Raw genomic sequence first — 23,572 nt, forward strand, 5'->3', positions numbered from 1 at the left:
AGGTAGGTGTGATTTGTAAAATGAATGAAAAATAATAGTTTCCTTCAAAGGATTAGATTTAAAATTTTTTTGATCTACAAGACGATTGATAACAGTTTCAACTAACATTTGCATAACACTTCATATAATACAGAGCATTTTCATATAACAGGACTTTATTGTGCTTCTCATGATGGCTTTGAGAGGCAGCAGAGGTGAGTTCTAGTTGTTACTCTCCGCTGACAACTGGGAAGAAGTTCAAAAGTGTGAAGTGACTTACCCTGTAAGTCTATTCCATGAGGCAGTCATGATGGAAGAGTTCTCACCAGAAATGGAATAGACTGGTATTTGATCTTGGATTTTCTAGACTCCAGATCTGTGAGAAGATTTTTCACTTCTGTTCTTTAAGCTGCTCAATCTATGGTATTTTATATGACAGCCATAGCTGAATAATACAATATACTAATATAACACCAAATTTTGTGCAGTAAAACTGCGGGAAATATAAGCGCAAATAGATAAATTCAACTCATTTCTTTTAGAAACAATAAATGAATCAAGAAATATAAAATTTTGCAAAATTAAGTAAGAATGATGATAGAGGAAAAACCTATTTATAAAAGTTACAAAAAAGATAAAATAACTAGAAATACACCTGGTAATATGTGTTCAAGATTTATATGTCAAAAACCTTTAATCTTTTACTAAGAAATATGAAACAGGAGATTAAAATGGAAAAACATGGTTAATGGTTAACTCTTAGAGAGGAGGATCAATATTGTGAAAATGTCTAATCCTTTTAAATTGACTCATAAGTCAGTGTAACATCAGTAAAGCTACCAAGGTTATATTTGAAACTACACAAGGTGATTTTAAAGTTCCTGCTGGGTAAAGATAAGGTAAGAGTTAAAAACATTCTGGATACTATGTTAGTACATATCGTTTCACTACAATAAATAAAACAGTTTGATAATAAAAGAGAAACAGGCAGATAAGAATTGAGAATTTCAATATAATGGTGGAAATTTGAAGGAAGATAAATACTGCATTTCAAAGAAGTAGTGAAAAAGACAATTTTTTTCAATAAATGGTTAGAATAATGGCTACCATCTCCCCATCTTAATACTTAGATGAATTTAAAAAAATTTTTGGTAAACAATTTAAAAAAATTTTGGTAAAATGTACATATACATAAAGTATATTTTACCATCTTAGCCATTTGTGACTATATCATTCAGTCACATTAAGTTCATTAACATTGTATGCAACCATTGTAACCATCCATGACTTTTTTGTCTTCCCAATCTGAAACTTCATATCCATTAAACAATAACTCTCCATTCCCTTCTCCTAGAACTTTATTACCACAGTTTTCCTTTCTATTTTTATGAAGGTGGCTACTCTAGTTACTTTATATAAGGGGAATCATAGAGTATTTGTCATTCTGTGACTGGTTTACTTCACTCAGCATAAAGTCTTAAATTCATTCATGTTGCAGCATGTGCCAGAATTCCCTTCATTTCTAAAACTAATAATATTCCATGTTATGTATGCATCAAATGTTTATCCATTCATCTATAAATGGATGCTTCGGATGCTTTCATCTTCTGGCTATTGGGAATAATGTTGCTATGATCATGTGTATACAAGTATCTGTTTGAATGTCTGCTTTTGCTTCTTTTGAGTATATACCTAGAAGTGGAATTGCTGAGTCACGTGATAATTCTATGTTAAAGTTTTGAGGAACTGTTGACTTATAGTTTTAGGTATAAAATAGTAGGCCTCAAAATTGCTAAGTAGAAACACTATTTTTTAACATTCTAGAGTAAAGAATGCTTTTTCCAGCAAGAGAGAAAAGCCAAAACTCACAACAGGAAAGACTTTTTAATTTGACTACATGAAAAGTTCAGAATTTCTGTACACAGATACACACATAGATATACATACACCAAACAAAAGCTATTTGTAATGTGCAGTAGATAATAACTTCTAAATATAACAAGACTCCAAGCAAATAATTGGGAAAAATAATAGCTATGCAAATTTAATATGTATGAAAAGCTGTTCAACCTTTCTAATTAAATAAATATAATATAAAAAAAGAACATATTTTTTCACTTAACAAGGATGAAATACCAAAACAGTATGGGTGTAGTTGTAAAAACATTTCCTTGCTTGGCAATTAGGCAATATGTATCAAAATTCTTTGTCATAGAATTTTAGTTCTAAACATTTGTATTATATTGCTATATTTATTGTCCTGTAACCACAGATTCCACAGTTGCTTAGTGATGATTTTATATTTAAATGCATTTCATGCTGACTCTTAGTATTTTTTCTTTTTTGCCATAGCTTCTTCATTCTGAGTCCTTTATTTTGATTCATTCCTAGACAACTGCAACTTGCTGTCAGGTAGGGTTTTTTTTTGTTGTTGGTTGTGGTTAAAAATAAATTCTTAATGACTGTACTGAAATATAATTGACATACAACAAACTGCGCATATTTAAAGTTTACAATATGAAAAGCTCAGGCACAGGTGAAACCATCACAGAAACAAGAAAATTAACAAACATATTTATCACTATCAAAAGTTGCCCTATGCTTTCTCCTAATCATTTCTCATTCCTTCCCCAGGAAACCATTGATCTGTTTTCTGTTACTACAGAATAGTATACATTTTTCTAGAATTTGTATATAGATGGAATCATGTAGTATGTACCTTTTTTTCTTCACTCAATCTGGTTACTTGGGGATTCTGTCATATAATTGCATGTATCCATTGTACATCCTTTTTATTTTTGAGAGGTTTTCAATTGTATCACTTTTGTTTATCCATTCACATATTGATAAACATTGCATTTTTTTTGATGGTTAGCATTTTTAGCAGTAAAGTATTTTGTTATTTATTTTTTAACTTTTAATTTTATATTGGAGTATAGTTGATAACAATGTTGTGATAGTTTCAGATGTACAACAAGGTGATTCAGTTATACTTATACATATATCTATTCTTCTTCAAATTCTTTTCTCATTTAGGTTTTTATATAATATAAAGCAGAGTTCCCTGTGCTATACAAAAGTCCTTGTTGGTTATCTGTTTCAAATATAGCAGTGTGTAATGTCAATCTCAAACTCCCTAATTATCTCTTCCACCCACCCTTAAACATTTCAGTTTTCTTCCAGTTTTTGGCTAGTAAAATGAAGCTGTATGAACATTTATATACAAGTTTTGGTAAGGATGTACATTCTCATTTCTCTTGGCTAAATGCCCACTTGAATGGGATGGTAAGTGTTTAAGAAACTGACTGTCTTCCAAAGTGATTATACCATCTTCATTTTTATCAGCAGTGTATTTTTTTTTTAGCAGTGTATTTTTAACACTTAGTATAGTTGTTTTAATGTTAGCCATTTAGGTGTGTATGAGTATCTCATGGTGATTTTTTTTTTAATTTTTTTTTTCCAGTGGGTTTTGTCATACATTGATATGAATCCGCCATGGATTTACATGTATTCCCAATCCCGATCCCCCCTCCCACCTCCCTCACCACCCGATTCCTCTGGGTCTTCCCAGTGCACCAGGCCGGAGCACTTGTCTCGTGCATCCCACCTGGGCTGGTGATCTGTTTCACCATAGATAGTATACATGCTGTTCTTTTGAAATATCCCACCCTCACATTCTCCCACAAAGTTCAAAAGTCTGTTCTGTATTTCTGTGTCTCTTTTTCTGTTCTGCATATAGGGTTATCGTTATCACCTTTCTAAATTCCATATACATGTGTCAGTATGCTGTAATGTTCTTTATCTTTCTGGCTTACTTCACTCTGTATAAGGGGCTCCAGCTTCATCCATCTCATTAGGACTGGTTCAAATGAATTCTTTTTAATGGCTGAGTAATATTCCATGGTGTATATGTACCACAGCTTCCTTATCCATTCATCTGCTGATGGGCATCTAGGTTGCTTCCATGTCCTGGCTATTATAAACAGTGCTGCGATGAACATTGGGGTGCACGTGTCTCTTTCAGATCTGGTTTCCTCAGTGTGTATGCCCAGAAGTGGGATTGCTGGGTCATATGGCAGTTCTATTTCCAGTTTTTTAAGAAATCTCCACACTGTTTTCCATAGCGGCTGTACTAGTTTGCATTCCCATCTCATGGTGATTTTAATCTGCTTTTTCCTGCTGACTAATCACATTTACATGTTTTCATAGGCTTATTTGTATATTTTCTCTGGTGAAGTATCTGATCAAATCTCTTGTCCATTTTTTTTTAATTCGATAGTTTGTTGTCCTACTATTGAGATTTGAGTATTCTTTTCCATTCTGTATAAAAGTCTTTTACCAGGAATGTGATTTAAACATATTTTATCTCAATCTGGGATTTACCTTTAACAGGTTTTTTTTTTGAAGAGCAAAACTTACATAGTTTTGATGAAGTACAATTTATTAATTCTTTTTCTTTTATGGATCATACTTTTGATATTGCATTTAAGAAGTCTTTGTCTAATCAAAAAATTAAAAACCATTTTCCTATATTTTCTTATAGAAGTTGTATAGTTTTAGGTTTTTATACATTTGGGTCTCTGATTCATTTTGAGTTGATTTTTATATATCTGTCGCCCCCTTCTCCTCCTGCCCCCAATCTCTCCCAGAATCAGGGTCTTTTCCAACGAGTCAACTCTTCCCATGAGGTAGCCAAAGTACTGGAGTTTCAGTTTCAGCATCAGTCCTTCCAATGAACACCCAGGACTGATTTCCTTTAGGATGGACTGGTTGGATCTCCTTGCAGTCCAAGGGACTCTCAAGAGTCTTCTCCAACACCACAGTTCAAAACCATCAATTTTTCGGTGTTCAGCGTTCTTCACAGTCCAACTCTCACATCCATACATGACAATGGGAAAAACCATAGCCGTGCCCAGATGGACCTTTGTTGGCAAAGTAATGTCTCTGCTTTTTAATATGCTATCTAGGTTGGTCATAACTTTCCTTCCAAGGAGTAAGCGTCTTTTAATTTCATGGCTGCAGTCACCATCTGCAGTGATTTTGGAGCCCCCAAAAATAAAGTCTGACACTGTTTCCACTCTCTCCCCACCTATTTCCCATGAGGTGATGGGACCAGATGCCATGATCTTAGTTTTCTGAATGTTAAACTTTAAGCCAACTTTTTCACTCTCCTCTTTCACTTTCAATAGGCTTTTTAGTTCCTCTTCACTTTCTGCCATAAGGGTGGTATCATCTGCATATCTGAAGTTATTGATATTTCTCCCAGCAATCTTGATTCCAGCTTGTGCTTCTTCCAGCCCAGCATTTCTCATGACGTACTCTGCATGTAAGTTAAATAAGCAGGGTGACAATATACAGCCTTGATGTACTCCTTTTCCTGTTTGGAACCAGTCTGTTGTTCCATGTCCAGTTCTAACTGTTGCTTCCTGACCTGCATACAGAATTCTCAAGAGGCAGGTCAGGTGGTCTGGTATTCCCATCTCTTTCAGAATTTTCCACAGTTTATTGTGATCCACACAGTCGAAGGCTTTGGCATAGTCAATAAAGCAGAAATAGATGTTTTTCTGGAACTCTCTTGCTTTTTTCAAGAAAAAATTAGGCCACCACATATTTGGGTCTCTTCATTGTAGCAGTTTAGCCCTTAACTAATACACATTTATTCCTGAATGGTAGTATATGAGTAACATCATAGAAAAGGGATTCTTTCTTTATATATCTTCATTATTTTTTTTTTGGAAAAATAGATAACCTACTTGGACTTAACACTGCCAAGTCAGAATTTTTCTATGTAATTTCTATTGATGATTGACCCACCCATACTAATGACTAAAATGGGTTCATATATAGCATGCTTTTTAGTCTAAGGAAATATGCTGAAGGTATATATTATTATTCCTATTCTGTAGGCTAAAATTTTTGGATTCAGAGGGATTGTGAGAATTATACAAATTTACCCAGCTACTCAGTTTCCCAGGTGGCTCAGTGATAAAGAATCCACCTGCCAGTGCAGGAGATGTGGGCTTGACCCCTCGGTCAGGAAGATCCTCTGGAGAAGGAAATGTCAACCCACTCCAGTGTTCTTACTGGGGAAATTCCATGGACAGAGGAACCTGGCAGGCTACAGTCCATGTGATCACAAAGAGTCAGACATGTCTTAGCAACTAAACAACAACAACAGCACAGCTACTTAACCAGCAGAGTCAAGTAGTTTAGAGCTGTGTCCAAGTATATCATACTGTTTACAAAACTAGAACTCTTTGGAGTGCCTTTTAATGGCAAACCCACTTAACACTCCAACCAAATAAATCATTCACTTAACCAACTGTCATGTGTTAAGTGCCAGTTATATTCAAGGAATTTTCAGAGTGTCAGATAATAGATATCTAGCCTGTTCTCTGATTGCTAACTAATACAGAACAACAGATCTATGTAAATATATGCCAAGTTGGGAAAAGGAAGCAAAATATTACCAAACCCTTTTCATGTGTTAGGCAATGTGATAATGAGGTAGGTCTTATCTTTATTATAATGAAGTTCTGGAGTGGTTAGGAGACTTGCCCACAGTCACATAACCAGGAACTTTCAGGGTTGGGATTGGACCTTGGGTCTGTAAAGACCCTGAAGCCCATGTCATTCCCATGAAAACATGAGGAAACCCTGACAATGGCCAAGATTCAGCAGAGCGATCATTTCCCTTTTGGGAGTCAGAGAAGGCTTGATAGAGGAGACAGAGTTAGATCTGGGTAGAATTTGGGTAGGGAGAGAAAATATGGGGATGGGGAAGGGAAGATAGCTGGGGAATAGAGCCAAGGTATGAATGCTGGACGGTGAGGGGCCAGCTCATCCTAGGTAGGGCTGTTTTACGCAAGGGAGCATGGGGATGTTTGCTGCATGCCTCTATCTTCAGGGAGTCAGTCCAGAAATGCTGGCTTCCTGCCAGCACCCTCTGCCCAGTCCACAAGTATGAGCACATTATTTTCAATACCTGAACCTGGATCTGCTCTGTCCCAGTTTCTGTGAACTAAGAGAGAGATCTGGTTCTGCCCCCTGCTCATCCTTATACCCCTTTTCATACATTTGAATCAGAAGTCTGAATTGGCCTTTGTATGAACAGTGATGACAACCAAGTACCCAGCAAAGAGACACTTAATTTAATTGCTCCTTCAGGGTCCACTTAGAGAAATAACTGAGAATATCTCTCCCCAGTGTCTCCCACAGGCAGTGACAAACTTTGCTAAAGAGTCACCAAATCTTGCCAATAACAGCTTAAATAGGGAAAGAAAGCTTTCATCCTATCTAGACTGCTCTTGACTTAGATTACACATTGCCTCAGTGTTACCACGTTTCCAACCTTGATTGCAGTTGACAGAGAAGGGACGCCTGTACTTAAAATCCACAAAGCTGAAAGAATTTTTTCACAATAATTAACAATATTCTGAAGGTGGTTCATTCTGCTCGTAACTGTAAGTCTGCTTAGTTTGGATCATTAACTATATAAAAGATCTAAATTTTTGTTTAGCTGATCCAGAGTCAGTAACATTTATGGATTTCTTACTGTGTATAATTACCACTGAATCAGTAAGTGAAATACTGGAACAAATAGGTTGACAAAAATGCTAAACTGGTTTAGTATTTGCATTTCCACGCCTTGCTCATAATAAATTGTCATGTAAATCGTTGGTTGATTTTTCTTTTTCTTGACTTTTTTTTTGACATTTGGCAAGGTTGGATTCAGCAGGGCAACTAACAAATTACATAGCAAAAAATTCTAGGATAGAATTCCAAAACCCTATACTAGATATCAACTTCATCACTACTGCTCTGTGTGACTAGGATAAGTCACTTAGATGCCTTTGTGATTTTATAATAAGTAGGTAGAACTGGGTCATCGTCAAACTATCTTTCAGATTTAAACCTAAACATATGAGATTTTGACATTTTCTGAGTTTTAGTTTTCTGTTCTTGGATTACGTTTATAATAAGAATGTTTATCTTCCTATATAATAGGACATTGGATTAATTATATGGTGTCTGTGAACATCTTTAAACTCCTTCAGAGATGAAAATGATGAAAGTAGTCAATTTACTCATTGTTAGTGAAATATCTTAAAATAGCAATAATTCTCCATTTTAAAAATTAAGAGTAGTAAATTGAAACTAAGATAAAAATTCACTAAAAATAACTTGCCTTCCACAGAAAATTCAATCTACCTTTTCGCCAAAAAAAGAAAGAAAACAACAACAAAAAAAACAACCCCAAAGAAACCCTCAATGAAATGTTTTTAATTTCAGGAATTCTGAGGACACTGCATACTGTTTCTTTAAAGTGATTAAATCATCCAAGATGCATTTGTCTTTTCATTGAAAATGGAGTGCCAAGTGGCCTGGTGAGTGTGGAAAATGACCACTGTTTAAATGCCTTATCACTTTGCATTTGGGGAGCCATGTTGTCTGAATGTAGAATGTGTTAAAACTTGACTGTTGGTACCTGAAATCTCTTTTTCCCCTTGCATCTTTGTAATAATCTTGTGATGCTTGATGAAAATTAAAGCCAATGCCCTCTGAACCTCAGGAGAGAAAAGTTTCCAGGAGAGGAAATGACTGGCTAAGTTCCAACAGAGATTTTAAGGTCATTCTCAGAGAGAGTCTTGGTACCCTGACTCTTTGATCTTTCTGTTAATCAGTTGGATGGAGAGGATGTCCACCTGCCTTGGAAATTACAATAAGAGGGCAATTATCTGAGAGGTTATTTGTTCTTTGAATGTGAATCAGTTCTTTGAAACTTCCTTGTACTCAGTACCTGTTCAAAACTTCCATTTATATTGTAGTTTATTTAAAATTTTTAAACCTTCATTCTGGAGCTGAATTCAGAGAAGGAACAGGCTTAAAGTTTCCTTCATAATTGGTTCTCTTGTTGCTCCACTAACAGTATGTGATAGGCCTGCACACTACTGCTCAGCGTCTGTCTCCTCCTAGGAGTGGCCATAGCATCTTGAGTCTCTGGTTTGTGGTCTGTACTGTGGAGTGACTGAGAGTGATAACTGGAGGCATCAGATGGTTAGAATTCTAGGGAGGACACTAGTGGGAAATACAGAAACCTTGTATAGTGACATCCATGGGGGCAAACCCAGCTCTGTTCCTTTTCAGCCTACCCCAGCTTTTCAGGCTCACAGGAGTCCCTGGACTTAAACAGGAATCACTCACCAGATTGGTGGGCAGCAAAAACAGTTTCAGAGGAAGCAAATATTACCTCCAGATCCTCAACATAAACTGGGCAAAAGTAGTATATGTTATTTTTCTGTCCCAAACAAAAATGAAATAAGCTGAATCACATTGTGTTGGTTATATCCACCAAGCTGATTAACTGACAGGATACTTTGCTGCAGAGAAGAAGCAGGTGGTGCTCCATCATTTGCATCTGTTTTGAACAGACTCCACACTAACATAGCCTATTGCTCTGAGTCAGAGGAACTATGCTCTTCTTGGAAAAAGCAGTTTTCACCTTACAAAGATGGTGATATAATTCAATTGTAGGTGAAATTTAGTCATTTCATGTAAACCTTTTAATGCTTCAGAGATAATTGCATTCACTGAATTTTGATAAAAAACAGAATGCTGAATTGAAAGTGAGCATCTTTCTTTAATTAACTATTTTAATGAAATAAAAGTTGAAAAGAAGGAAGAAACAAATGTGGTTAAACACTTCATGTTAAACAATACAGAATGTACCCTGTGTTGAGAACAGAAAGGACTCTGCTTTTATTTATATTTGACTATGTGCTCCGTCGCTCAGTCATGGCTGACTCTGCAACCCCATGCATGTAGCCTGCCAGGCTTCCCTGTCCATAGGATTTTCCAGGCAAGAAATACTGGACTGGGTTGCCATTTCCTTCTCCATACTAGACTATTCTCCAACGTTATTTCAACAAACATATCAGAGGGTCCACTTGTTCCATGCCAGGCCTTGGGCTGAGTGCCCAAAAAGGATGCCCAGAGAGAAATGAGGCAGATATATCTACCAGAGGGCAGATATTTGGATACCTTGATCACGAAGTGACTTGTAATGGATTCTACAATAGAAGTGAGTTCAGGATCCTGAAGGGCTATGAAGGAGAAAGTGGTCCTTTGTTTCTAGGGAAGGGATATTTGAAAAGTGTGGGGTACTGGTAAGAAAGCTGGCTCATGAGAAGGAGGGCATTCCTGGCTGAGTGGGTTGCAAGAATGAAGCCACAAAAGCCTAGTATAGTTCATGCTTTGACAAGTCTAGGAGTTGTGGGTGTGGTTGGAGCTTTGGCTTTGAGGGGTGAGATCACTGGGAAGATATTGGCTGAAGAGGAGGTGGATCCAGGAGTAGCAGGTGGGAGCCTTTCATCTGTCAGTGATGGGGAGCTACAGAAGAATTGTTAGAAAGAGAATTCCATGATATATATGCCTTTTAGAAAGGTTAGTAAATGGAAAAATCAGAAAATACAGAGCAGCAAAAACAAGGACAGGAAATCAACTACAATCCATCCTCACTGTTCAAATTCTAGTCTATCACTCACCAGTTGTTTTTTTCCTACAGGTACACATACAGACATGCCTTTTTAAAACTCAAAATGATCAAAAGTTGTACACACTTACTTTGAACCTTTTTCATTTATTCTCATAAGCATCAGCATTTCATAAGCATTCTAAAACATCATTCTGATAAGTACACTGCAATATATTGTATCAATGTATCATACAGACTCATCTTTAAGAGTATAGGTTACTTTAAAATTTTCACTATTATAAATAATGCTGTAACGACAACTTGAAGATCCTCTTCATTATTTCTTTAGGATAAATTCCCAGAAGTGAATGTTCTGGCTCAAATGAAATATGAATTGTAAGAGGCCTATATCTTGGCACCTGTGCTAATGTCAGCCAATATCATGCATTTCCAATTTTGTCAAATCATGGCTGATAAAGAGTGAATTATTTATTTAACACGCATTTCTTTGAGGTTGAGTGATGCTTCATGAGTTCAGTTGGACATTTTTACCTGATTTTTATGAACTGAATGTTTTATCCTTTGCCTACTGTTATATTTTTGTGTTTATCTTGACTCAGTCTTAATACATCTATTTAACATTGCTTGTGCATCTTGCTGGGAATGAATGAAACAAGGTAGCAACTTTCCTTAGGACACCTCTGGTTTCTGTCTCTAGCCCTGAAATCACATGACACTGTGGTCAGAGATTCACCTCATAGTCCCAGAAACCCCTTTCAGCCTGAGGACCATGAGTAACCAGACTCTGGTGACAGGATTTGTCCTGCAGGGTTTCTCAGAGCACCCAGAATACAGTGTTCTCTTCTTCAGCTGTTTCCTCTCTCTCTACTTTGTGGCACTCACAGGAAATATTCTTATCATTTTGGCTATCGCCTTCAACCCCGGGCTCCATACCCCCATGTACTTTTTCCTCTTCAACTTGGCAACTATGGACATTATCTGCACATCTTCCGTCATACCCAAGGCACTGGAGGGTCTAGTATTAGAGGAGAACTCCATCTCCTATGGGGGCTGCATGGCCCAGCTTTACTTCCTCACCTGGGCTGCATCTTCTGAGCTGCTCCTCCTCACGGTCATGGCCTATGACCGGTATGCAGCCATCTGCCACCCACTGCACTATAGCACCATGATGAGCAAGGCATTCTGTGGCATGCTGGCTGCAGGTGTGTGGGTACTGTGTGCCTTCAACACGGCCATCCACACTGGCCTGATGCTGCACTTGAATTTCTGTGGCCCCAATGTTATCACCCATTTCTTCTGTGAGGTCCCTCCTCTGTTACTTCTCTCCTGTAGCTCCACCTATGTGAACAGCATCATGATTGTCCTGGCTGATGCCTTTTATGGTATATTGAACTTCCTGATGACCATCGTGTCATATGGCTTCATCATCTCCAGCATCCTAAAGATGCGGACTGTGGAGGGGAAGAAGAAAGCCTTTTCCACCTGCTCTTCCCACCTTATTGTGGTGTGCATGTACTACATTGCTGTCTTCTATGCCTACATAAGCCCTGTCTCCAGCTACAGTGCAGAGAAGAGCGAGTTGGCTGGTGTACTATACACCATGTTGAGCCCTACTCCCAATCCCCTCATCTATACTTTGAGAAACAAGGAGGTCAAAGCAGCTCTCAGGAAGCTTTCCCCCTTCTTCAGAAATTAACTTGTGTCTTCTGAAGCTCTTCTTTGAGACTGCAGTTTAAGTGGAAATTGACCTTTCTATGAAGGGTCTGATGAGTGAGTTTCTGGCCTGGAAAGTAAGTAAATTTGTCTCTTCTACCCAAAAGAATGGGTGAGCTTCAAATTCTGGGGCCCTGAGGCTGGCTGACACGAAGACTGTGGTTGAATGTGAGCCTCCAGTACGTGAGGTCTCATGGTCTGACCCCGAAGTAATGTCGTTACTATGTTGGCAGGGGAACAAAGATCTCCGGGAGAAGAGAAGGCGCCTGGTGTTGTAGAATTACAAGTGTACGGAAATGTTTTCCTTTTTTCTTTTGTTTGTACCATGTTCAGACTGTAAATCTTGCAATGACACCAAATATTTAGGTGTGTGGACCTTAAAAGAGTTAGGCAGCAAGTGTGCCTAGCACTTGGAGAATTGCCAGACTGAAGAATTTCTTAAAGGTGACCACCCACTCGTAAGAAACCTACTCCTGCTATCTTACCCCAAGTATTTCCTCTGGAGCCAATTACGCTTTAAAAATAGTTTCTGATTCTAACAAAAACTGTTGCTGTTGTTTTTGTTTCTCCCTTTTCTTCTCAGCAACACTCAAAGTGAAAAGTACTGTTAGAATCATCACTTTGTTTCAACAGCTTTGTTAAGGGATAATTTATGTATAAAAACTGTGCATACTTAATGCATACAGTTTGATGAGTATGACACATGCAATCACTACTTTGTTTTGAATGTAGAAATTTCAGCTTTAAAATCTGGGCTAAAGAAGAAGATATAACAATTATAAATATATATGCACCCAGCATAGGAGCACCGCAATATGTAAGGCAAATGCTAACGAGTATGAAAGGGGAAATTAACAAAAACACAATAATAGTGGGAGACTTTAATACCCCACTCACACCTATGGATAGATCAATTAAACAGAAAATTAATAAGGAAACACAAACTTTAAATGACACAATGGACCAGCTAGACCTAATTGATATCTATAGGACATTTCACTCCCAAAACAATAAATTTCACCTTTTTCTCAAGTGCATATGGAACCTTCTCCAGAATAGATCACATCTTGGGCCATAAATCTAGCCTTGGTAAATTCAAAAAAATTGAAATCATTCCAGTCATGTTTTCTGACCACAATGCAGTAACACTAGATCTCAATTGCAGGAAAAAAACTATTAAAAATTCAAACATATGGAGGCTGAACAACACGCTTCTGAAGAACCAACAAATCATAGAAGAAATCAAAAAGGAAATCAAAATATGCATAGAAACAAATGAAAATGAAAACACGACAACCCCAAACCTATGGAACACTGTAAAAGCAGTGCTAAGGGGAAGGTTCATAGCATTACAGGCTTACTCAAGAAACAAGAAAAAAGTCAAATAAATAACCTAGCTCTACACCTAAAGCAACTAGAGAAGAAAGAAATGAAGAAACCCAGGGTTAGTATAAGGAAAGAAATCTTAAAAATTAGGGTAGAAATACATGCAAAAGAAACAAAAGAGACCATAGCAAAAATCAACAAAGCTGAAAGCTGGTTTTTTGAAAAGATAAACAAAATTGACAAATCATTAGCAAGACTCATTAAGAAACAAAGGGAGAAGAACCAAATCAACAAAATTAGAAATGAAAATGGAGAGATCACAACAGACAACATTGAAATACAAAGGATCATAAGAGATTACTACCAGCAGCTCTATGCCAATAAAATGGACAACTTGGAAGAAATGAACAAATTCCTAGAAAAGTATAACTTTCCAAAACTGAGCCAGGAAGAAACAGAAGATCTTAACAGACCTATCACAAGCACGGAAATCAAAACTGTAATCAGAAATCTTCCAGCAAACAAAAGCCCAGGACCAGATGGCTTCACAGCTGAATTCTACCAAAAATTTAGAGAAGAGCTAACACCTATCTTACTCAAGCTCTTCCAGAAAACTGCAGAAGAAGGTAAGCTTCCAAACTCATTCTATGAGGCCACCATCACCCTAATTCCAAAACCAGACAAAGATGCCACAAAAAAAGAAAACTACAGGCCAATATCACTGATGCATATAGATGCAAAAATCCTTAATAAAATTCTGGCAAACAGAATCCAACAACATATTAAAAAGATCATACATCATGACCAAGTGGGCTTTATCCCAGGAATGCAAAGATTCTTTAATATCTGCAAATCAATCAATGTAATACACCACATTAACAAATTGAAAGATAAAAACCATTTGATTATCTCAATAGATGCAGAGAAAGCCATTGACAAAATTCAACATCCATTTATGATAAAAACTCTCCAGAAAGCAGGAATAGAAGGAACATACCTCAACATAATAAAAGCTATATATGACAAACCCACAGCAAGCTTTATCCTCAATGGTGAAAAATTGAGAGCATTTCCCCTAAAATCAGGAACAAGACAAGGGTGCCCACTCTCACCACTACTATTCAACATAGTTTTGGAAGTTTTGGCCACAGCAATCAGAGCAGAAAAAGAAGTAAAAGGAATCCAGATAGGAAAAGAAGAAGTAAAACTCTCACTGTTTTCAGATGACATGATCCTCTACATAGAAAACCCTAAAGACTCTGCCAGAAAACTACCAGAGCTAATCAATGAATATAGTAAAGTTGCAGGATATAAAATTAACACACAGAAATCCCTTGCATTCCTATACACTAACAATGAGAAAACAGAAAGTGAAATTAAGGAACCAATACCATTCACCATTGCAACAAAAAGAATAAAATACTTAGGAGTATATCTACCTAAAGAAACAAAAGGCTTATACATAGAAAACTATAAAACACTGATGAAAGAAATCAAAGAGGACACAAACAGATGGAGAAATATACCATGTTCACGGATTGGAAGAATCAATATTGTGAAAATGAATATACTACCCAAAGCAATCTATAGATTCAATGCAATCCCTATCAAGCTACCAACAGTATTCTTCACAGAACTAGAACAAATAATTTCGCAATTTGTATGGATATGCAAAAAACATCGAATAGCCAAAGCAATCTTGAGAAAGAAGAATGGAACTGGAGAAATCAACCTGCCTGACTTCAGGGTCTACTACAAACCCACAGTCCTCAAGACAGTATGGTACTGGCACAAAGACAGAAATATAGATCAATGGAACAGAAATAGAAAGCCCAGAGATAAATCCAAGTACCTACAGACACCTTATTTTCGACAAAGGAGGCAAGAATATACAATGGAGAAAAGACAACCTCTTTAACAAGTGGTGCTGGGAAAACTGGTCAACCACTTGTAAAAGAGTGAAACTAGAACACTTTCTAACACCATACACAAAAATAAACTCAAAATGGATTAAAGATCTAAATGTAAGACCAGAAACTATAAAACTCCTGGAGGAGAGCATAGGCAAAACACTCTCTGACAAAAATCACAGCAAGATCCTCTATGACCCACCTCTCAGAATATTGGAAATAAAAGCAAAAATAAACAAATGGGACCTAATTAAAATTAAAAGCTTTTGCACTACAAAGGAAACTATAAGCAAGGTGAAAAGACAGCCTTCAGAATGGGAGAAAATAATAGCATATGAAGAAACAGACAAAGGATTAATCTCAAAAATACAAGCAACTCCTGCAGCTCAATTCCAGAAAAATAAATGACCCAATAAAAAAATGGGCCAAAGAGCTAAACAGACATTTCTTCAAAGAAGACATACAGATGGCTAAAAAGCACATGAAAAGATGCTCAACATCACTCATTATCAGAGAAATGCAAATCAAAACCTTTATAATGTACCATTACACACCAGTCAGAATGGCTGCTATTCAAAAGTCTACAAGCAATAAATGCTGGAGAGGGTATGGAGAAAAGGGAACCCTCTTACACTGTTGGTGGGAATGCAAACTAGTACAGCTGCTATGGAGAACAGTGTGGAGATTCCTTAAAAAACTGGAAGTAGAACTGCCATATGACCCAGCAATCCCACTTCTGGGCATACACACTGAGGAAACCAGATCTGAAAGAGACACGTGTATCCCAGTGTTCATTGCAGCACTGTTTATAATAGCCAGGACATGCAAGTAACCTAGATGCCCATCAGCAGACAAATGGATAAGGAAGCTATGGTACATATACACTATGGAATATTACTCAGCCATTAAAAGGAATTCATTTGAATCAGTCCTAATGAGATGGATGAAACTGGAGCCCATTATACAGAGTGAAGTAAGCCAGAAAGATAAAGACCAGTACAGTATACACACGCATATATATGGAATTTTAAAAGATGGTAATGATAACCCTATATGCAAAATAGAAAAAGAGACACAGATGTACAGAACAGACTTTTAGACTTTGTGGGAGAAGGCGAGGGTGGGATGTTCTGAGAGAACAGCATTGAAACAAGTATATTATCAAGGGTGAAACAGATCACCAGCCCAGGTTGGATGCATGAGACGGGTGCTCAGGGCTGGTGCACTGGGAAGACCCAGAGGGATGGGATGGAGAGGGAGGCGGGAGCAGGTGTCGGGATGGGGAACACATGTAAATCCATGGCTGATTCATGTCAATGTATGGCAAAAACCACTACAATATTGTAAAGTAACTAGCCTCCAACTAATAAAAATAAATGGGAAAAAAATTAAAAAATAATAAATAAAATAAAATCTGGGCTAAGCATTTAGAAAAATACCTGTGATTTCTTATTCTTTCTTTTCTTTATTCTCAAATCATGAGTACCTGACCTACCTTATTGACCTGGAGTGGGGACTACTGCTATGGTTTAGCTTTAAAAGTTACACAGCTTTGCAAGAAGACAATGCTACACTTCTATTGTTGCAGAATACTACAGGGTGGACAAGTCCTCTGTGTCTAATGGGACTGAAAGATTGATTCTGTTTATTATGACCCATTAAAAATAATAGGAGCAAGTCATGACTATTTAGCTGAATCTTTGGGGTTGAAGAAAAACACATATTTTTTGCAATTGCATAAGGAGGCTGAGAGTAGAATTTGATGTTGATTTATAAGGAATGAGTTGTCCATGATTCTTCATCCAGTATTCTCTTTGGCATTCAACAGAAGCACAGTGATGTGGGGCATGAAATTCAAGAATTTGATGAACCACAGGCTGACTGAAGCAATGGTACGTAGGTTGGTAGGGACTGAGTCTATCACCTCTAATGGAATTCTGACACCCAAATAGCACGTTCAAGCCCTCAGTGATCTCAGAGACTTTGCAATGAACAGGGCTTTGAAAACTACCACTAATGACTCAGTGTGTTCACTGATTTTCAACACGCATTGAAGAACATATGTTGTGTTTTTCATCTTGGTTGTTTATAATTTTTATATTTTCTACATTTTGTAATGGGTTAACAAGCAAATAAAATGCTTAGACACTTATTGAGCGTTTAACAGAGCATTACTCATTTGAAAAAACAGAAATATGAAACTTGACTCATATCCTTAGAAAACTGGTAACCTAATTAAGAAGACACTAGTATCCATACTGATGAATATAAAAAGAAAAGGCGTGAAGAGAGCTGCATTACAGGGTGTAGTGTAGTGGTGCTGCAGATGCCCAGAGATGTGTGTAGTGTAGAAAGAGCCCTGAATTGGGAGGAAGAAGATTTAGGTTCATGTTCAGGCTCTTTCAGAGCACTCAGTCCATCTGAGCTCTCAATTACTTGTAAGAATAATGAGGACAATAATTCAACCTAGAGATGCAGCCAAGACTGAGAGAGAGAACTTAAGCCGAAAGTATTAAGTGCTATGTGAGTTTAAAATGTTGCTATTGGTGAATGATCACCAAGGATAGGAGCAGCCAAGGAAGCCTGGATGTCACAGCTCCTCACCCCTGCCTATCTCAGAGTGATGTTTGCAGTGGTTAGCTGGAAAGGGTGAGTGCGGGCTAAGTGGCAGGACCACATGGGACCACACAGAAAGGGGCCACTGGGCCTGCCAAGGATTTGACTGTGAAAATGACCTGGTGAGGAGAAGCAGTTGAGACAGATGAATGAGAAACCATTCAGTGGTCCCTGATGTAAAGTGGATCCTGTTTATCTTAGGTAGCCTCAGGCTCTTGAGGGACACCACCCCTATCCAGAAAAGGTCAAAAAAAGGAGTTCCTTGATGGAGATAGATCATCAACCTTTCTTTAGTCCTAGATTCTCTCCCAGATCCCAAAGTCCATCTTCTTTCAGGCCCAATGTTTTTTTTTCCTGCTCTTTAAATTCAAACAGGTCCATTTTTTTTTTTTTTTTTTTTTTTTTTGTTTTTAGGCAACCTTTTCATTTTCCTGTTCAGTTGAGTCCCCTGTCTCAGGTTCTGTTATCTTATCCATCTGAACAACTGCTCCTTCTCTCTATAGCACTTCTGGTACAGGTAGCACCTCCCTCCCTACTGAGTTTTGTCTTGCTTGGAGTTTGCCTTCTCAGAACAAACGATTCTTTTTTATTTTTTTGTTTCTTTTTTTTTTTTTTTCCACTTTTTAAAATTAGTTGGAGGCTAATTACTTTACAATATTGTAGTGTTTTTTTGCCATACATTGACATGAATCAGCCATAGATTTACATGTGTTCCCCATCCTGAATCCCCCTCCCACCTCCCTTCCCGTCCCATCCCTCTGGGTCATCCCAGTGCACCAGCCCCGAGCACTAACTGACCTGGCAACTGAAACTTTGTTCTTTTTGTGAGAATTGGCACTAATGTGAGAGCTTCCCAGGTGGCACTAGTGGTAAAGAACCCATCTGCAAATGCAGGAGACATGGGTTCAATCCCTGAGTCAGGAAGATCCCCTGGAGGAGGGCATCGTAACCCACTCCAGTATCCTTGCCTGGAGAATCCCATGGACAGAGGAGCCTGTCTGGCTCTGGTCCAGAGGGTTGCAAAGAGTCAGACACGACTGAAACGACTTAGCACGCATGCACAACACCAATGTACCTCACTTAGCTGATACAGAGAAGTGTTTCTTGCTTTCATGTGTTACCTTTTAAAATTATTAGTCTTCGTGATTTGATGCAGATAAACTCATGATCCCACAGGCATCCAGCAGGCAGCCCTTTCTATGACTTCACATTATCAGTCCTTTGAAGAGTCACAGAGAGGAACTGATAAACATTTCACTTCTTTCCTTTTCTCTGCTTTTTGTCTTTGATAATAAATATCAGTCAGGGGGAAAGGCGACCACTTCCTTCTTTAAAATGATTCACCAACCATGAGCCCTTGCCATTTTGGTTTCCCTGACTCAAGCAGACCTCCTGCAAGTGATTGGAATCAGACTGATCTACCAGCACCAGCACCCACAAAAGTAGGGTCTGCTGATGAAAATAAGATATGGGCCTGTGGTGCATCCAGCTCCCTCTCTGTGGAGGCTGCTTCATGAACTTCAGTCTTAGCCACATTCCTGACTGACTTCTGGGCCAAGACAATATGGTAGGTGCATGGTTGTGTTTTAGACTGGCTTTCATTTTTCTTTGGGGTTTGTCAACCTCAACACTGTGGACATTTGAGTTGAATCATTGCTGTGGTGGTTGTCCTGTGCATTGTAGGATATTTAGCAACAAACTTGGCCTCTACCACCTAGATGCCAGTAAGACAAACCCCAGTTTAAGACAGTCAAGAGTGTCTTTAGAGATGCCAAATCTTGGGAGGTGAGCGGGAAGGGAGAAAAATTATCCCTGGGTGAGAATCACTGAACTACAGCCAACCAGAGATGTCCTCTCTCACATTTGAAAGGTTAATGATTGCTGCTATGCTGCTTTTGCCACTATGACAACTGCATCCAATATGAGAGTCTCTGTATGTCAGATCTGGGATGAAGTACACCCACAATTTGTCTCTGGTTTTTCAGCAATGCTGTAAGAGGCTAGGTAACAGGGCCAAGTCACAAAATGAATGGGTGTTGGAGATAGGATTTGAAAGGAAGCTCCATGAATTAAGAGCATAAGCTCCTAATCATCAATATATATTATAGCTTATCATGGACTCCAGCTTCTGGTACTGTCCTTGGTTGTGACAATAAGGTGTTAATAAGTGGCAAACCTGTTGAAGCTCCTGGCCAACCTGACCAATGGACCTGGAGGAGCAAACTTTTTGAAAGTTTTTTGAAAATGCTACTACACTAGCCTCTGCAAAGGACACAAGATTTAGATCCTGCTAACTTTTGTCAGATCTATTGAATTGGTACAGTGCTGTCTGCCACTCAGTTATCACAGACAGCATACCTGAGCCACTTTCCCAAATGTGGATTTCTTAGAGCTCTGTGCAGCAGGCGCAGGCAATTGTTTACAGAGAAAGGGCACTCCATAAGACTGGAGAAGTCCTATCACATTTAGTTTCCATTGCATGAAACTGATTCTTAGTTTATCTTTTAAATGTACTACAATGTTGTAAAGTAATTAGCCTCCAACTAATAAAAATAAATGGAAAAAAATATACTCTGAGAACCCCTCTTCTCTTGGAAAAGGAGGCTGGGGGGATTACTTTTATCAAAGGCAAGCAAAAGGTATTTGGCTCACTCTTCCTGGAAGAGGACATAACCCAGAAGCATGGCTAGGCCTTGGTCCACTACTGCCAGCTAGGGTGAGCCCAGGACTCTCCTCAGAGGAGAGCACTACCCATCAGCCAGCCACCACAGCTGGACTGTACTATCTCGGCAGCCTGGCTAGAGTGCTCCTGGTATTTTCTAAAGAATCATACTTGGAGGAGGGGATTTGGGCTCCTGAGAACAACATTTCTTTACACTGGCTCCATGTCACATTCATGAACTAAGTCATGATTCTGTCTTGCTTTGTTCCTTTTGAGGGGTAAGCAAGCCTCATGCTTTTAGCATGTTGTTATATCCATATATCGCAGCATGTTGGTAGTATGATACTGAGTTGATTTGCCTTTGTGTGCTCCTATAGGCTTTCTTTTCCTTTTTAAACACTTGTACTCAGACTATGATAGACTAATCAGGAAATTGAGAACTTTTAGAATGCTTCATTTTCCTGAATTGTAATGAATTATGATCAACAGAGACTTTCTTTTTCTTCTTTCCTTCCCTCCTTCCTTTCCTTATTTCTTTCTTCTTCCTTGAATGCAGAGAGTTAACACCTTCTTCAGGTCATGATGCATTATCATTATTCATCTATGCAAAAACTCTGTTACATTTTTTATTTATAAATATATTCAGTTTTATCCCCCTTTAGTAAGTCCTTTCTCTCTTCGATATGCAACCCTTTTAATATAGATTTAAAAAAATGTGTGTTCTTGTGAAAAGGTATATTTGTTTTGTATGTATATATTATTAATTTGTGTAAATGATATTATTTTATTTTTCTCATTTCTTTTTTCACTTGGCACTGTTTTTAATATAGTTTTGGAAATCCTTAACAAAGCAATCAGAGAAGAAAAAGAAATAAATCCAAATTGGAAAGGAAGAAGTAAAACTGTCACTGTTTGCAGATGACATACTATACATAGAAAATCCTGAAGACACCAGCAGAAAACTATAACTCATCAAAGAATTCTATAAATTTGCAGGATACAAAATTAATATACAGAAATCTGTTGCATTTCTATACACTAACAATGAAATATCAGAAAGAAAAATTAAGGAAATGATTATGTTTACCATCACATCAAAAATAATAAAATACCTAGGAATGAACCTCCCTAAGGAGGCAAAAGACCTGTACTCTGAAAACTATAAGACACTGATGAGAGAAATTGAATACAACAGAAACAGAAAGATATATCATGTTCTTGGATTGGAAGAATCAATATTGTTACAGTGGTCATACAACTGAAGGCAATCTACAGATTCATGCAATCTTTATCAAAATACCAATGGCATTTTTCACAGACCTAGAAAAAATAATTTTAAATTTTGTATGGAAACATGAAGACCTAGATTAGCCAAAAAAAAAAAAAAAAAAAATTAAAAAGGAAGAACAGAGCTGGAGAAAGCATGCTTCCTGACCTCAGGCTGTTCTACAAAGCTATAACAATCAAAAGAGTATGGTACTGACACAAAAACAGACATACAGATCAATGTAATATGATAGGGAACCCATAAATAAATCCACACACTTATGGTCACTTAATCTACAACAGTTAGAACCAGACATGAAACAACAGACTGGTTCAAAATTGGGAAAGGAGTACGTCAAGACTGTATATTGTCACCCTGTTCCTTTAACTTCTATGCATGGTACATCATGTAAAATTCAGGGCTGGATGACTCACAAGCTGGAATCAAGATTCCTGGGAGAAATATCAATAACCTCAGATTCACAGATGATACTACTCTAATGACAGAAATCAAAGAGGAACTAAAGAGTCTCTTGAGTAGAGTGAAAGAGGAGAGTGAAAGAGCAGAGTGAAAAAGCTGGCTCAACACTCAACATTCAGGAAACTAAGAATATGGCATCCAGTTCCATCATTTCATGGCAAATAGATGGGGAAAAAGTGGAAACAGCTGCTGATTTTATTTTCTTGGCCTCCAAAATCACAGTGGATGGTGACTGCAGCCACAAAATTAAGATTCTTGCTCCTTGGAGGAAAAGCTATGACAAATCTAGACAGCATATTAGAAAGCAGAGACATCACTTTGCTGACAAAGGTCCATGTAGTCAAAGCTATGGTTTTTCCAGTAGTCATGTATGGATGTGAGAGGTGGACCATAAAGAAAGCTGAGCACTGAAAAATTAATGCTTTTGTATTGTGGTGCTGGAGAAGACTCTTAAGAGTCCCTTGGGCAGCAAGGAGATCAAAGCAGTCAACCCTAAAGGAAATAAACCCTGAATATTCATTGGAAGGACTGATGCTGAAGCTGAAACTCTAATACTTTGGCCATAGATGCGAAGAGCCAACTCATTAGAAAAGACCCTAATGCTGGGAAAGATTGAGGGTAGGAGGAGAAGGGAGTGACTAAGGATAAGATAGTTGGATGGCATCACTGACTTAATGAACATGAGTTTGAGCAAACTGTGGGAGATAGTGAAGGACAGGGAAGCCTGGCATGCTGCAGTTCATGGGGTTGAAAAGAGTCGGACATAACTTAGAAACTGAACAATAGTCTACAACAAAAGAGGGAATTTATAATGGAGAAAAGAGAGTTTTTTCAATAAGTGGGGCTGGGAAAATGGGACAGCTACATGGAAAAGAATGAAACTGGAACATTCTCTAACACCATATATAAAAATTAACCCAAAATGAATTAAAGACCCAAATGTAAGACTGAATACTATGTAACTCTTAGAGGAAAAACATAGGCAAAACACTCTTCTGACATAAATAGCAAAATTTTTTGATCCATCTCCAAAAGTAAAGGAAACAAAAATAAACATATGGGATCTAAATAACTTAAAAACTTTTGCATAGTGGAGGAAGCCATTGAAAAAATGAAAAGACAAC

At 37.8% G+C, this 23,572-nt stretch overlaps 2 protein-coding genes across 3 annotated transcripts in view; both read left to right on the forward strand.

Annotated features, from left to right (window-relative positions):
* Nucleotides 1–23,572, forward strand: part of LOC133070684 (olfactory receptor 6C4-like) — a 65,230-nt gene that overhangs the window by 14,695 nt on the left and 26,963 nt on the right. Inside the window, exons 2-3 of one of the 2 annotated variants that reach the window (XR_009696197.1) lie at nucleotides 8,272–8,366; nucleotides 17,252–17,423. The gene's annotated coding sequence lies outside the window, so the exon portion shown is untranslated. Of the gene's footprint in view, nucleotides 1–8,271; nucleotides 8,367–17,251; nucleotides 17,424–23,572 lie in introns of those variants that run through there. The other variant, XM_061163086.1, reaches the window with a different exon arrangement.
* LOC133070683 (olfactory receptor 13A1) lies at nucleotides 11,184–12,170 on the forward strand. The gene has a single exon (XM_061163084.1). It carries the CDS (start codon nucleotides 11,184–11,186, stop codon nucleotides 12,168–12,170), a length of 987 nt encoding a protein of 328 aa, XP_061019067.1.

The sequence above is a fragment of the Dama dama genome, chromosome 15 (assembly GCF_033118175.1).
Source record: "Dama dama isolate Ldn47 chromosome 15, ASM3311817v1, whole genome shotgun sequence".
NCBI classification, from domain to species: domain Eukaryota; kingdom Metazoa; phylum Chordata; class Mammalia; order Artiodactyla; family Cervidae; genus Dama; species Dama dama.

Bases quoted from the DNA above. Each gene is read 5' to 3' on its own strand.
- LOC133070683 (XM_061163084.1), top strand. From the start codon at position 11,184: ATGACACTGTGGTCAGAGATTCACCTCATAGTCCCAGAAACCCCTTTC.